At 42.0% G+C, this 17,016-nt stretch overlaps 1 protein-coding gene across 1 annotated transcript in view; it reads right to left on the minus strand.

The window, feature by feature from the left end:
• The window catches only part of utrn (utrophin), a gene marked incomplete at its 5' end in the record, with an annotated part of 158,691 nt that overhangs the window by 34,314 nt on the left and 107,361 nt on the right, over positions 1-17,016 (minus strand). Inside the window, 7 exons of the mRNA XM_079215612.1 lie at positions 908-1,065; positions 2,491-2,576; positions 3,360-3,561; positions 7,613-7,687; positions 8,467-8,528; positions 14,313-14,373; positions 15,652-15,730. Coding sequence (XP_079071738.1) covers positions 908-1,065; positions 2,491-2,576; positions 3,360-3,561; positions 7,613-7,687; positions 8,467-8,528; positions 14,313-14,373; positions 15,652-15,730 — 723 coding nt within the window. The remainder of the gene's footprint in view (positions 1-907; positions 1,066-2,490; positions 2,577-3,359; positions 3,562-7,612; positions 7,688-8,466; positions 8,529-14,312; positions 14,374-15,651; positions 15,731-17,016) is intronic.

The raw sequence follows: 17,016 nt of genomic DNA on the forward strand, positions 1-17,016 counted from the left end.
ACTGTATCACGTCGTAGATGTTGATTCATGTCAAACAGAGTGTGACAAGAAGGGTTTTATTTATAAAAAAATATATATTCTTGGGATAAAAGTGGAATGTCAGCCGTTGTTTTTGTTACAGTGTATTTAAACCGCAGCAGATGGCAGTCACCAGATTTGTTTGTAGTAGATACAAAACTGCGAACTATCTGCCTGGGGAGGTTCTTCCACTATACTGCAGGGCTCCCAACACATTAAACACCTGAATATGTGGATATGCTATTTAGTGTTGTGCCCTAGTGGTTCTGGTGCAACATGGTAATCCTTAACTAGCCCCGGGCTGCGTTAGTGCTGCAACTATTATTTTCTTTAGCAATTAAGTTGCTAATTATTTTCTTCATTGAGAAGGTTGGCCTAGAAAATGTCATAAAATAATGATTGTTTGACCAACAAAATCCAAACTACTCAATTTAATCTAACAGAGTGCGAAGAAAACCAGCAAATATTCATATTTGTGAGGTTGGAAGCAGAACGTTGTTGAGTTTTTTAGGGCATTTCGCAATTGTTTTTGATGATTAATCAACTATCAAATTAGCTTCAAGTCATCATCTTTTTTTGTTTTATATTGCAATTTGATGCATTGAGAGATTTGTCTTTCTCACTTTGAGTAAATTGTTATCATCATTTCTCACATGGAGTCTGTTTACTGACATTAGGGTAAGAATTGTGATTTTATAATGAAAGGAGAACATGAACTCTGATGTGCTTTGTAATGCCTGCTCCTCCCCATGCCTGTGATCCATTAGGTAGTAAGACTATTATGTGAGGCTACATGCTTATATATTCCTCAGATGTGTGTATAAGTACACTGACATGTATGAGTTCAGTGCACAACTACATGCTTGTGTGTGTCTGCGTGTGAACATACGTGCTGGAAGCAGCTGCGGACACTGGGTTCGATGTTGGAGCCTCCGAAGGCGGCCACCTCCCCGAGCTGCCGCGGCACCTGGATGGCTTCATGGAGCAGCAGACCAAGCTGCCTCTGGTCACATGTGTCGCCTGATGACGCTACCTGGCTGAAGAGGTCTGATGGGGTAGGGTGGAGGTGGGATGAGGCAGAAAGAGACAAAAAAGAGAAAGAGGGAGTGGGTGAAAGAATCAATGCATGTGGGTGACATTTAGAATAAAAGACGTAGGTATAAATAGATGTAGAGGGAGAACGTGTGGCATAATAGCACAGAGTGGGAGGGAAAGTGTGAGTGTGTTATGTGGGTGGGAGGTGGGAGGGAGGACAGAAGAAATCAGGGAAGAGATGCATTTTTAATCTATCTGTCTTACTTCTTTCATGCCAGGTTCTTCCTCCTCTAATCTCTCTTTCTCTCTCTCTCTCTCTCTCTCTCTTCCTGCTTCCAACTCTCCCCCACACTCTCCCAGACGATTGACAGAGCTGTTACTGGATATGGATGCCTGCCCAGTGACTTGCAGGCTTCGGGCAGTAAACACGTTATATTTCAGATAAAGTTATGGAACATCTCCAGAGCTCATGCAAAAACTGAGCAAAGAGAGCAGAGAGGGTAATCCATAAAAAGAGGAGAGGGGAGTGGGGGAAACGAAGGGCATGACAGGTCTTTCTGCTCCGCTTGCAGTTGACTTTGATCTCTGTGTGAAGCCTGGCCCCGATGCCAGCTCCTGTTAAGTGAGTGTGTGCGCGCGGTACATGCATACGGCAATAATGACGTGTGTTCGTGGCCCGCTTCCGACACCCCCCCCCCTTGAGTTGTCTGACTGATCGACACACACATCTCCAACTCACTACTTCTGACACAAGATTCCAATTGACATGCACAACTGTCACAATAAGAGTGTGGAATGACACCACGCCCGGCTTAGTGTATGTGCGTGTTGCACTGTGGCTATGTGCAATGGACTGATAGCAAATGAGACTCCAAAAGAGTAAAGGAAGAACAACGCAATCAAGCATGGTTGATACCCTTCTCAGGCTAATAGAAACTGCCAGTGGAACGAATAGGCTCAGGAATGCAATGGCAAGAGACAGGGAGGAGAAAGACGAAGAGGGGAAGGAGGATGAAGAAAAGAGGGAAAGTAAGAGTAAGTAAGACAGGACAGAAGACAAAGGGGCACTGTTGGATGGATGAACAATGGTGTGAGCAGTGACAGCAGTGGAAGATAGACAGAGAGAGATAAAGAACCAGAAACAAAGAGCAGGAAGCCAGAATGACAGTCTCCTCCCAGTGCAGCAAGCCTATATTCCCGCTTGCTAATCCTCAAAAATAAATCAGAATAGAAAATTAAATAAAGAACAGGGGAAACACGTAGGAGGTCTCTCATGCAATTAGACGACCTGCTCTCCAGCTCCTCTCTATCTCTTTCTTTCTTTCTTTCTTTCTGCGAGTTTGATTAATACAGCTGGGATTGCAGCTTTGCTGGAAGAGTAAAGGATGGACTCGCCGCAGACTGGCCTGGACAGTGCATGTGTACATTGCTACTTACATTTGTATTTCTCCTCCAGGTGTCCCTTGGAGAGAGAGAGCACACCGATCTTCATAGACAGGACGCGGATCTTCCCACTGCGGCCACTGCAAGGACCACACGGACCACACACACACACACACATGGACCACACACACACACACACACACACACACACACACACACACACACACACACACAGTCAATGAGCCAGTTTATATATTGTGGGTGGATATTTGTGTATAAACAATATGTGTACGTGTGTTCAGTTCAATTCAGATCTGTATTATATGCAACAGCAGTGATAGAAAAGTGCTTAGAAAGAGGATTATTCAAGTGTGTGTGTGCTTTTATACTTCTGTCATTGTGGGTGAGAGCTGGTGCGATTATTATTCCATTTTCTGAGCACCCACAAACAATGTTTAGACCAGTAAGCATGTGAACACTAATATGATTATGCAGTATGTCCATGCTGTGTAGGCCAGTGCAGAGCAAATATGAACATGTAAATAATGCACTTGCTGGTGTACATAGCATGTTGACATTGCCACAATATGTATATAGATACGAGCGTGTAAATACGTATAACATAATCATTATGCACAGACGCCACCAACGCAGATGGATTTATAAATGCTAAAGCATAGTGATGTATCAGTTCTGCCATTTTCATTTGATTTAGGACATTTTACACGCTGTATTGCGTAGCGCATGTTTAGATGTGTATACAAACTCGATATTGTAGCAACCCTGATTGCAATGATTAGTTACATTTTCGAAAGGCAAGGAGGCAGGTGGCGAAAGGCTTTGTCGTAATCTGTGACAAATTTAGAAAAGAAAGAGGCCGGTGCATAATCCTCCATCCTAAATGTGACAGATGGCATACGTACGTGTCGTAAACATTGAGCAGCCAGTTGAGACACATGTCGACGCAGAGCGGCACGTTGACCAGGTCTTTGTGCTCCTGCTCCAGGCCGTCGTAGATGGACGTCAGGCAGTTGATGACGTCGGGGACAGACAGCAGCTGATTGTTGTTGGTGAGCTTGTGCTGCTCAAAGGTGTTCTGGGCCACGCTGAGGTCCAACAGGTCCACTGTAGATGAGAAGAGATGGATGAGAAGTGTAGGACAGAAACAAGGAGGAGGGGGAGGAAAGTGAAAGTGAAGAAGAGAGGAGAAAGGAGGAAGGTTAGAACGAGAACAAAGAGAAGGAACATATTTTTTTTTTTGTAATAGAGATGACAGGACCAAAAGAAAGAGGTAGTAAGAACCATTAGTAACCTTTCCGACTTGTTCAATGGGCTTTCAGCAGCAATTTTTCTAAAAATGTCAAATCTGAACAGGATCGAGGAGCTGAAAATGGCATAGACTATTCATAGAGGCACTTATAAAATGCAGACTTGACTGATATTTTGTCCAAAATGATTCAAAACAACTAACTGTGAGAGTCTGCAGGGAGTACAGACACAGAGCAGGCAGATCATTGTGGTGAAATATTAATATCAGAGGGAAATCTCAACAGAAAAAGACAAACGAGGAAGAAATGTCAGACTTAGAGTCTAGTTTTCTTGTAATTGAATTTGTTGGCTACATCTTCAGAGACAAAGAAAAAATGGAATCAATTAATATCAATATCTCAATTAAACTTCCATCGTCATGTATCTTGACAGTAGAAGAAGAGAATATTTAAGAAAACTAGCTAATCAAGTCTTTTGGAACAAAACCCTAAAGAAGCCAAATGGATAAAACACAATACACTTTCCGAAGCTGGTCCCTCACATCCATAAACTGAAAACGTGGGATTCATAGTGTTTGAACACCAATACACAATCTTAACATGTCATTTTTCATCATCTATGGATATCATTTCCATCAAGCAAAAAAAAAAAAAATCAACATATCGATTCAGTTCTGGGCTTGTAGCGTGTTCCCACTAGAAAAGTGACAGCATGCATACTATACACAGTCCAGCGTGCTGTGGAGGCACGCTACTTTCCCACAATGCAATGCAAATGTTCTCTGGTACTGTAATGCTGTGCATTATCTCACAGTATGGAGTACATGCTGAATATAAATTGTATGGAATTGGGACACCACTCATATGCTCTATTCCAGAGCTAATCCTACTGACTCCTCTTGGAGTCACAAGTTTAAATTAGTTTCAGAAATAGATTGGCACTCTGGTAAATGTGCTTATTCCCTTTCACCCAAATGTTAAACTACTCATTTAAGACGATTGTGAATTGTGAATATACTGTTGACTCAAATTAGTATCTAGTATGCATTTGGGACCCAGTGTTTTTACACAAATCAGATTATAGATTAAATAAGGGCAAATTCAGGTTGAGACTGGATTCTTAGTGCTTTACTTAAGGTTCACAGGAAAGGTTGAACTGTTAACCCCACCTCTGTTGAAAGCATGGAGACAGTAGTGCAAAAAGAACACAGGAGCAAATTCACAAAAATGATTGCGCGGCTTTTGCAGACAGAAAGAAACCACATAATTATCAAAGCAAGGGGGTGAAATGCATGCCTAACTGTGCTGCCAAGCTAATTGCATCTTGGTGCTCCTGTGCTCTTTAATTCGGTAATACGAATATATTTAGCACAAAATTGTCCCCTTTCAAAGCCAATTTGAAAGTTGACTATTGTGTCATGAAAAATAAATGAATAAAGCTGTACTTCATGTAATTTTTGAAAACACACAATGAAAAGAAAGACCTGAAAAATAAGGTTATTATAAAAAGGAATAAATCATTTCTTTTCTTTCCTCCTTTCCCAAATCCTGGGCTTAATTATTTTCCCTTTCTTGCTCAGGCTGACTCTCCCCCCTCACAATCACTGCTCTAGCCTCAAGCACATTTATACTTTGCTATATGGATATTTGCAATCAAATGCAAAAGAAGAGCAAATTGCACTCAGCAGCAAAACGTTATGGGAGTGTCTGCTCTGTAATATTAGCGCCATATAGTAAATTGGACCATGAGACGGGGCAGATATTGGTTTGCAGGGTATGAATGTGGCAAAACGATATGTATCAGGATTCAGCGGTTACGATTAAATATATTCCTATATATTACTGTAGGCAAGCTGATATATTTAAAAACTAATTAGGAAAACTAATTAGGAAAACTCTCACTAACATTCCACCATATGCATTATATTGGAGTTAACTTCTTTATGCAATCAGAACAGTGGGATCTGTATGTGCATTTATTACAGTCCCTGTAATAACCAACATAATAGCAGTACCTTTTGTGCAATGTGAGCAAAATAATTAATATTGGCCTCTATCAATTAAGTGCTTGCAGGATTTTTTGAATAAAGACACTGTATTTCTTAATACAGTGTCTTTGATAATCAATACAGTATCCAAAAAACATTATAGAGTGATACTCAAGAGCATCAATATTTGTTTACACCCCTACAAAATAAAGGTTATTAAATTGTGGATATATAGTAGAGCATTACTAAATAAAATGTATACGTCTTATGTATATTGCAAGGTACTGATCACAGTGCACTGTTTCCATCCAACAAATACTAAAATACAGGAGGTTAAGAAACGTTTTACAGATATACTTGAGAGCAACATAGTTTTTCATGAGCCGTGAACCCTCTATTGCTCTGTATGCATCTCTTCCTCTGACTCATTTCCACAAACCATTTAAACTTCCTCTCCTAGAGCCCGCATCCCGCTCCCCTTTACTCCTCACTTCAGTCCCCTCACTTGCCCTGTTGCATGCTCCTTGCAAAGCCCTCTACGGCTCCTTGCCTTACGTTACCCTCCTGGTTCCCAAAAAGCAGTCATTCGTGTAGCGTATCCGCGTGGAGCGGTCACAGCAGTGCAGCCAATGCCGTCAGAAAGCAAAACTTTGCTTCCGTCTAGCTTTTTCACGTCACACGCAGATAGGAAACCTGGAGATATGAGAGGCCGTGGCAAGTGAGCAGGATGCCACGCAAGCTCATTTGTGCTGCACCAACCCCCTGGCACAGACTTAACCCAATTAGACGTTTGATAGGATCCCTGTCTGTGTGTGTGTGTGTGTGTGTGTGTGTGTGTGTGTGTGTGTACTCATGCATGTGTGTGAGGGAATGACACACACACACACACACACTTACAAACATTCTTACAAGCACACAAAGGTCTCCAAGCAAAGCTTCCACATGAATCCAGGCTAATAACTAATAACTACTGATCCTTCTGCTGTGTGGTATGTCTGGCATGTGTGATTGTGTGTGTGAGTGTGTGCGTGAGTGTTTTGCGCCATGACGGTTCTAATCTAATGGATGAAATTGAACTGCAGTGCCCCAAGTCGAAATCACTCCGGCTAAAGCATTCCCATCAGAAACACACGCATGCGATCAGAGAGCCAATATGAGATAGCAAACTAATACGTTTGAATCACTCAAACTCATTAACAACCAACAAACACAAAAACACTTTGATACCCACGGTTATTCAGGTGTACATGCCTACGTTGCACACACACACAACGGCATGAGGCGTGGTATATTTCATCTGTTTTGTTGCAACATGCATTCAAAACAAACTTCCTACAAGCAGCAGGATGTAAATGTGCAGCGTGGGCTCGCAGCGTGTGTTCCATCATAATGTCAACAGCTGGATAATAGTTCACATTTGTCAACATTATTACACTGTGCTGAGCACAAGTATCTGCTGTCGTGCTGGTTGAGTCTGCATGCACCTGCAGTGTGTGCGAATATGTGTGTACATGGGTTTGATAGCCACCTGAGGCTGTCGGTAATAGCTGCCTTTATCAAAGCTTCCATTATAAACGAGAAGACAGCGGCTCTTGTGTTGAGAACGTTTTTTTTTTGGGGGGGGGGAAGCAAAGCCGAAATAAATCCCACCTGTGCACACCAAATGAGGCTATACTCAACAGGTTTAACGCGTTCACCAGCTGTGACTGTGCATGGTCAGAATCATGCCCATACAGACACTGATACAGAGTGTGTAATTTTAAATCCAAAATATATCCTTGGCTTCTGCGCTGTTCTGGCACAGCATCTGGCAGAGCTTCAAATCATCACTGCAGCCCCTCGTTGCACTCAGACTTCAAAAGAAACAAATCACGACTGCAGGTACTACGGTGTGTTCGAGTGTATGTGCGCCTTACTTACAGCACAGTGCTTTCTGTAGTCTGCGGATCTTCATGGCTGTTCGGTATGCTGAGAATCTCACATTGTTCAAGTCCGCTACAGACGGGGGCAGAAACAAAGAGATGAAAGGCGCACAGACAAAAAGCAAACAGAAGCAGAAAATCAGAACACATAGTGGGCAGATTTCTGTTGCACTGAGTAACATAAGCAGGCCTTCTGTCTTCAATGACAGACACATTTTTGTTAGTTATTGTCTATGGAGATGACTGGGGGGGGGGGGGGGCTAATGTGGACTGTGTAATTAGGTTAGTGAGTTCTGTCTCAGAGGGGCCCGGTGCTATTTGTTGAGCTACTTGCCTAAAGTTCGCTCCCAAAGTTTCACAGCGTATTACTTATCCGGCTGCTCATTAAAGTGCGGTCATACTAGCCAACCCACTGGGGCCGACACGCGCATATGGATATTAACAAGGAGCAGGAGAAAGAGCGAGAAGATCAAGGTGCAGTTTTCATCAAGTTAAATCCGAAGAGTAAACTAACCAGACGAGAGAGAAATGAGTCCACAGGATTGTGGGTCCACAAGAAAACCGAGAACACACCTTGAAAACTTTTCATTGGAACTTGTAACTGTAGAAATACTTTAAAACAGGGCACAGTGAATTTGGGGGATTATCCAGAGTGACATGAATATGGTTTCTGGACAGATATTTCACAGTTGAAAATGTTTTAATACTTGGGGCACTAGAATGAAATTAACTCCATGCTTTGGTGGTTTAGGATCTTTTTTTGTAATAAGATAAACTGCCCATTTAACTAGATGTTTGGATCAAGATAATTCAAGGTACTGAAGATACTAAGCGATTGTGTGCGTTTCTTACCTAGTGACTGGTAGAGCTCCGTCATCTTTGGATGGTCCCAACAGGTTGTCTGTGTCTGGTGACTGAAAAACAACAATACAGGACCATGAGACTGAGAAACGCAAAAAAACGCAAAAGCTGACAAACAAACAGAACAGGAGCCACTGACATCAACACACAGAAGTTTTCAAGGCTCAAAAAAACACATACAAAATAGTAAAAGTAGGCACAACAAACTGGCTAAATGAGATTGCACACAAGATCATTATCATCTTCACTTGATGTGTGCAAACATCGTCGTTGGCTTCATTGCCAACTCTTCTGTTATCGAGCACAAATTGGGGACAGAGGCTTCAGATTCGTCCACAAATCATAAATCGCACACACTCAAAAAAACGAAGCTGTCTGCATGAAACAACAAGACAACACACACACACACACACACACACACACACACACACACACACACACACACACACACGTACCGTGAATTCCTCTCATCAACAAAGCATCTTTCTTTTCAAACACCATGGGACATAAATACAAGGGGACCTAGTCTCAACTCCCTGTTTACATCTCTGCGTCAGACAGACACCTCACAAATACACACACACACACACACACAGAACAACAAACTAAATCTACTGAAAAACCACTGCTATAAAAATAAATAAAATAAGGCTGTGTGACAACTGATCAAACATGGTTGGCTTCATTCGCAGGACAGCAAATCATCTGACTTTTCTCAAACTGCGGCTGCCAATCTGTGCATGTATTTGAGCTCTGCCGGTCGGGCTGTGGCTGTGTGTGCGCGTGTGTTTTATCTGGCTGTCAGAGGACGCACTCAGATCTGTGTGGAATGTTTGAGAAAATTTCTGGAAGATGGTTGTTTGAAACAAAAGTCTGTTTTTGAATGCAGAGGCTCCCCTGTGGTTTCAGCAATGGCTCGCTCTCCGCTGACAGGCAGCAGGAAGCGGAGTGGAGAGCTGACAGTGAACTGAGGCGGAGGAGTGGACGACCGGAGCCCTTCTCCTGCACAGACCTGCATCACTATTCAATGGCCGTACAGACTGATGAACCCTTTCACACTTTCACAAGCATCGTTTAGGCCTGGGTCATCCGGTGCTGATGACAGACACACATGAAGGAGACTGGATTTCCAGGCCATAATTGCCCAACGACTACTGCCAAAAAACATTTTTGTCAGTGAGGTGTAGAAGGGGTACATTAGGGACACAATAGAAACACAATCAATTCAAGACACACACACAACAAAATCTGTATTGAATTTATGTTAACACACGTGCACATATATTTCCGTCGACAAAAAGATGAGAGAGCCTGCGCTTGAATCCACAACTCATGAATGCCATAATGAGGACGCCTGAGTTGCCCGGTTCAACTGTTCTCAACGCTTTCCCTTCAATGTATTCCCTTTGTAATGGCTAAGCAATCCTTTTGTTGTCCTGTCGGAAGAAAAAATATCAAACTGTTGACACATTTACTACAAAGCTGCTGCAGGTTTGATAACACAGCAGGAAACATTCAGAGGCGAGAGGAGAGGTAACGGAGAATATTAAAGAGCAGCGGACAAACACAGATTCACTAGCAGACATTTTAAAGCTTCTTGGAAATTACAGAAGTACATCCTCAGTGGACCGCAACCCAGTGTGAGGTCTCCCCAATCAAAAGTTGCTTTCACACAAGTAATTTGGTTTGAATTAATACTGTTTTTTTGTGTTTTTTTTACAAAACGAGCGAGACCGGTTTTTTAGTCCGATGACAGCTTTCATACCAGCCTAAACTAAGTGGACAATTATTTGATTGAACAGGCAACAGAAAAGAAATCAACAGCTTTTGTTCCTCTGTTTTATATGATCGCAAATGTAATAACATTAGTGTTTTGCACTGCTGATCAAACAAAACTTGTTATTTTACACTGCAAATGAAAATGAAATTGTGGCCGTAAAATGTCCTTTAATCAGGAAAGGTGGTTTTGCAGATCTTTTGGAGTCTTTTTTGCACTGCATGTGACATTTGCCTTCATAAACATAATTGAATGACCTCTCAAAATAAGCATCAACAAATCAAATGAGGTCACCGAAGGCGACACTGCAGCAGGCGGAGGATGGATAAAATGTATGTCGCCATGTAGGGCACCGTTAGGGGGGAAATAACCATCGACAAGATGTTTTTGTGAGATTTCTCTCTCACAAACGTACAAAGTAGGTAGATGAACATCCAACAGAATGATCTGACCCTCTCAGGCTAACAGATCACCATGATAACAATTAAACTTTTTAAAAATTAAATTAAATTAAATTAATTGCTATTTCCTTTGACGTTTTCGGGGTAGCGTCGCCATTTATCCCTGCTACAGAATCGAACAGAAGTGGTTTTGCTAATTACTCACTTCTCTGATGCCTCATAATTAACCAAATCAGCAATTTTCCCATAACGAGTGACTGTGCCTGTCTTTCTTACAAAAGGAAAATAAAAGACCACAAACTGTCAATGCCCCACGGTCCAAGAGGTGGACGTATCCCATCAAAACGTCGTCTACAAACCTGTCTGCACAACACTTCCGCTGTGAGTCTCCTGAGAGTTTGTCATTGTTTCACACCAAGAATAATCATGAGTGCTGATAAATGACTATTTGTTTATCTGGATATCCAAAGAGATAGAATTAGTGATACATCAGCAGTAAGAGAAAGATTTCAGGAACTTTTTTCCGGTGACAGCAACCTGCCAGACTTTTCCCGAAGTGTCTGTGACAGGGGAGAAGAGCCTGCATTCACCACCTGACATCTCCTGTCTTTCACGTCTCCTCCTCTGCATCCTTTGCTCACATAAAATTAAACCCACCCTCCCAATGTTACAAGCATTCTGCTGTTGACATACAGTTCAAAAAGCTTTAATTCTTCTTTCCACAAAATGTTGCCTAAATGACAAAGAGATGCATTAAGTCCACAAGGCTGTCTTTTTTGTTCTGTCCAAACAATCCCACTTGAGTTTTCCTTAACAAACACACAGAGATGCAGTCTTGTTATATTTCCCCTCAATAAGCTTACAAGGTGTGTGAGTCCTCCCCTGAAGTGCCAGAATGGGTGAAATGGGCAGCATGTGAGATTGCCAGCATGAGATGGCAGGCACAGAAATTGTGCAAAGCCATTTGATTTTCCCCTAATATGTCGCCCAAACGCATCGCTACAGGAGGTGGACAAGGCGCGGTTTTAATCAGGAGCCCTTTGTCCACCCAAAGAAAAGAGGCAGAGAATGAGAGGAGATGGAAGCGGAAACGAGGATTGGTTTGGGGTAATGAATGTGTCAAAGACTGATGTGGGTGTCCCAGGGATGTCACGGCACTGAAAGCGACCTGTGATTAGTCCTGGAGATGGATTTAGAGTTCAGTTTCCAAGCTGCAAATGTAGTGGATTTGCATGAGTGTGCAGCAGCCTGCATGTATATTTATGGGTGAGGGAGGCTCAGTGAGGGCCGTGTACAGCACAGTCGACTATCTTCATTTTCATATGAAAGAAAAGCCACACATTAAGGTAAAAACTGAAAAGGGATTGATTCTTTTCTTCCTGTTTCTGAAAGGCAATTTAGTGTGAAAAAGGCCAGGCAGAAGAACAGTCAGAGGCATCAACAAAACAAATGGTGTGTGTTCACTATGTCGTGTGTGTGTTTGGTTGGCGAGTTTGTGCTTGTTTCTGGTTGCGCTTCATACAATATGCATTTTTGAGTGTGAGTAAGCGTTTACTAGCCAGTGAGAAGAATCAAATCTCCAGCATGTGTGTATTGGTTGATGCGAAACCCCTAGTGCACGTGTTTTGTTTGTGCGAGTGGGCGGATGCAGGTTCATTGGCTGGGCACATCTGTGATCACAGGCTGTTGTTGATTTGAAAGTTATAAGCCTGTCCTCCGAGTCGTTGTCTCTGTCTCTGGCTGCCATCTGATCCCCCTCTAGGGCCAAGCTGCAACCTAAACACAGCGCAGGTGTTCCTGGCCCACTCTCGTTGTCTAAATCCCTGGGTTTATGTCTTCATCGTCTGTCTAAAAACATTTGATCTTGACCTCCGTCCAAATTTGCTCAGATTTTTCAATGGGATTATTTTAACTAGCTGTATCATTTGAGATACCAGCTTTCCAGAAACACTTAAACGCACCACCGAGCTAGAGCCTTCAAAAACAGTCCCAAATGTACACCACCTGATAGAAACATAATGTTATTAATCTAAAATCTAAAGTCTCTCCTAGTTTAAGTTTCGACCAGACTAAACATAAATGTATACGCTTTGGAAAATGTTGCTTTACATCTCTTTGGAGACATTTAACCTGTCACAAGACTAGTCAAGATCTGTTCATCTTTGTGGCTGAAGCTTTTATGGAGGGTTGTTCTGTGAGCAATGGCACAAGGGGGATTTTTTTTAAATTAATATTTAACTGATAGGGTGACATTAACTCCGGACAAAAGGAGATTTAAGGGAGTCCTAAAAATTCCAACATTTTTATCATCCTAAATCACAAGGTGAAACATTAAAATGTCCCAACAGAAACCAGAAGGAAAAACAAGTCCCGCATAACTGAAAAATAAGGGTAAATTTAAGTTTGGTCAGTCAGCAGTTTACTGACAGTTACATGACTTCTGGATAATGAGGTCCTTCAAACTTTGAGAAATGTAATTTGCTGAACCACGGAGAAGCTGCCTTGTTTGCTACCGACACAGATATTCTCTCTAGCTGGTTTAATAGAAACCTGCTGTTTGGGCTTGCAAGACGTCAAGCGAAAGTTGTTCTAGTCACGATTACAACAGTGTGGAAGGCTGCCCAGAGACTCAGCCAGGTATTCATCAATTCAAAAGGAAGTGCAAATGTTTGACTGAATGAGAAATGTGCACGTGAAACATGCAGGCTGGAATTTTAAACACGCACACACACACGCACACACACACACACGCACACACACACACACACACACACACACACACACGCACACACACGCACACAGACGCTAATGGGCTGAACGAAGCTTCTAATTGTGAGTATTACAAATGATGTACGTGCATAGAATGCACATGGAACAATGGCTACCCGACCACTCGTGAGTGATGTATGTGAGAGGTCACTAGAGGTCAGAACTTTAATGTGAAAAAGTTGAAAAGCATTAGAGAGAAAAGACAATGAGCTATTTTACTGTCAACTATGAACATTGAAATGCTAAATAAAAATGAAAAATCATCTCTATCTGCACCCAGCTGCCCACATTCAGTCTACCTAGAGGAGGATATAGCAGTTGGAAATCTACATACCAATCCATTTACCTTCCAAAGATGCCAGTGAAAGTCAAAGATCATATGAATATTTAGTATAATTGGGCTTGTTCTGATAGAATTAACTGCCATTTTTACAAACTCTTCAGGTCTATAGTAGCTGTTATCTCAATTATAGGACAGCAGTTCCCAACCTGGGGATCAAGACTCTAACAGCAGTCACAAATGAATCAAAAGATGTCCGAACCTTTGCTTTTATTTAAAAAATACTTCTTAGTTTGACCTCTAAAAATTCAAAAACAATGAGACAAGAAAATCCCTCTTCAATTTAAGTGCTCACAACTCAAAGACATTCACCCGGGGAAGACAAATAGACAATGCCTTGGTTCACAAACAAAACACATCTGAAACCATTACTAAAGATGAAAGGTATAAATACAGCATTTTTACAGAGAATACCCTGACTGCTCTGCCTTGAATACCAATCACTATAAAATAATCACTGTCTCTCACACACACACACACACACACACACACTCGCGCTTACAATTAAGACACACAAAGATGGCTATCGAAGCCATTTTTTGACACTTACTTGATGTAATATGGAACCTTATTCTGAGATACTGCACGTTGCCAGGGGAGCTGGACAGAAGCTGCAGACAGAGAGAGAAAGACAAAGATAAAGAAAAAGAAAAGATGAAGAGAAAGACAAAAGGTCAGAATGGAAACACCATCTTAATAAACATTGCACAGTTTTACTAATGCAGTAAAGTAATCCATTTAGTGTTTGGGGCTTGACTTGAATATAAATCTCATTTCTAAAACTTCCATAATAATAATGATAAGGGGACAATAGGGCTTGAGAAGACACATCAATTAAACAACAGAGAAAGATACCGTTGGGAAAAAGGTGCTGTGTGTCCAGGTTTATGTTAAACTTAATGGAAAGGAAACAATACATAGTGATAGACAAAGGACATGTTAAACATGACAAGCTGATACATTGTTGAAATGAGCTAGATAGAAGACTTGAGAGGCTCTTAAGGGGAATACGGAGCAGAAATGTTGCTTGATTTATCGCCCTCCCACTTTCCCTCCTCCTTGACACAGCTCTACGCTGAGATAGAGAGATGAAAACACAGTAAGAGAAAGAGATTAAGCGAGATTGGGAGATATACAAGATGGAAGGCAAGATAATGACGCAGTATTTTATTGATCCCCGAGGGAATATTAAGCTACTAGTGTAATGAGAGCGAATGTGTGATGGAGTAGATAGTGTCGTAGTGCCAGGAAGATGAAAGAAGAGACCGAGTGCTGTTTTGACTGCTGCCGCTGCTCAGCTCTCACAAGGGCTTACTTGGTAAATTCATGTCTATTGGTGACAAGGCACGGCGGGCCGAGCTCACCACCTGCCTCTGAATCACACTCCGTCCATTTTATCTCCGTGTCTGACAGCCAGCAGAGCAAATCAGGTGCAGCAGAAAGAACACTAATGGCCACATGATTATAGAAAATGACATTAGAAAGAGGGAGAGAGTCTGGCTGCTTTGTTTAATGTTCACACTTGTGCATTTATCTTTTCTCTCTATAGCTCTGTCTCTAACTCTCTCTGTTACTCTCTCTCTCTCTCCTAATGACCACTCCAAAGAGCGGGAAAGCTAAAGGGAGACAGTGGAGAGCTGTAATTAAGCTCTGCATTATTCAAGAGTGAAGTGCCTCGTCTGCAAACTGTGTTTGCCTGTATGTGTGTGTGTGTGTGTGCGAGCGCACACACCCACATATCCACCAAGCATGCATGACTGTGAAGCATATGGCCAAAGATTAGAAGATGGGACATGAGAAAATTAGGGGGGATGTGAAACAGTGTAACTGAGTGGAAACGAACCGAGTCCCCACATATCTTTCTAATTCCCCACCGGCTCTGTACTTACTGGAGAGGAAATGTTGAGAGGACGGGCCGAAGTCCCTGTGGGCTTCCTGAAGCAGCTTCAGTCTGTCCTCCACCGCCACCTACACAACAACCAGACAGAAAGATGGACAGACAGAAAGGAGAGAAGACAGTCAGTTGTGGGCCTGAAAGTTGTACTTCGAGAAATAGAGCTTTACAGTGGCTGGAGTTGGCCTCATGTCGGGATGAATTCAATTGCTGTGCAATTAAGCTGAAAGTAGAGTTGCTCAAGGAACTTTCTTTTTTCTTTTAGAGGTATAAACATAAACTGCATAATATCTTGAGTCTATAATTAATATATGCGGTTATTTACCTGTGTATAGCAGTTTAGCAATGAGTATAGCACTGTCTAGAAATTACATAGTACAGTTTAAATCACTTTAACGAACTGAACTGAGAAGAATTTGCTCCAAAAACTCGTCCCCATTGTTTCTATCCTGGATACCCCAGGCAGCTAACACAGAGTGTGATTACATGCACACTAGGTATCCTGGTGACACCTTGTCCACACCAGATGTGCAGCAAAAGCAGCACATCAGCAGCGGCGACATTCCTCCATCAATATTTACAATGGAAGTAACACTACTGCAGAGCATTCAGACGAGTTTCAAAAGAACAACAGTGGATAGTTGCGCGTTAAAGTCAGAAGAAAATAAACTTCTCAAGGTCATTGTTGTGAACCATTACGTTGCCGGAGTGGATAGCTGCATTGATGACTAGAATTATAGCCTCATGGTTGTATGCCTACGCCAGTCAGTCCTATTGTATTGCTGTACGTCTATTAATGTGTAAGTTCATTGAGAAAAAAAATTATTCAAAGATCATTTCACCTTACGGCCAATAAACTGTTTATGATGGAACAAAGTTAGAGCCATGACCATATTTATGCTTCAAAATTGGATGTTGCAGCAAAGAAGCTACAAATTCTAAAACAGGGATGCTTCGCACACATCTTCAACCCGGCATCACAGAAGATCTATACAATCATCATTTTTTAAGTGGGCACCCAAGATTAGTGTAACCAATTCAGTATCTGACCAAATATTGTCACAAACTCACCCTTCTGTTCCTGGTGCTTCAGAAAAGTGTTTTTGCAAAGCATTAGGAAGTTGAAGAAATTCCCTCGAGGCGTTACTGAGATATCGCTTTCACGAGAACAGGACAGTTCTGTCCCGAAAACATAACGACTCAGGCAACAAATGACGCCGGCGCGTCCCGGAGATACTCTGTCATGATCAAGTAATGTGTTTGCAAATATAAACATCATATCCTGCCTTCAACAGGAAACATCTCCATAAGCAGATATCTGGCAAGGTAGGATGATATTCTAACAAATACTTATTGCGAT

The sequence above is a fragment of the Taurulus bubalis genome, assembly GCF_910589615.1.
Source record: "Taurulus bubalis genome assembly, chromosome: 3".
Lineage (NCBI taxonomy): Eukaryota > Metazoa > Chordata > Actinopteri > Perciformes > Cottidae > Taurulus > Taurulus bubalis.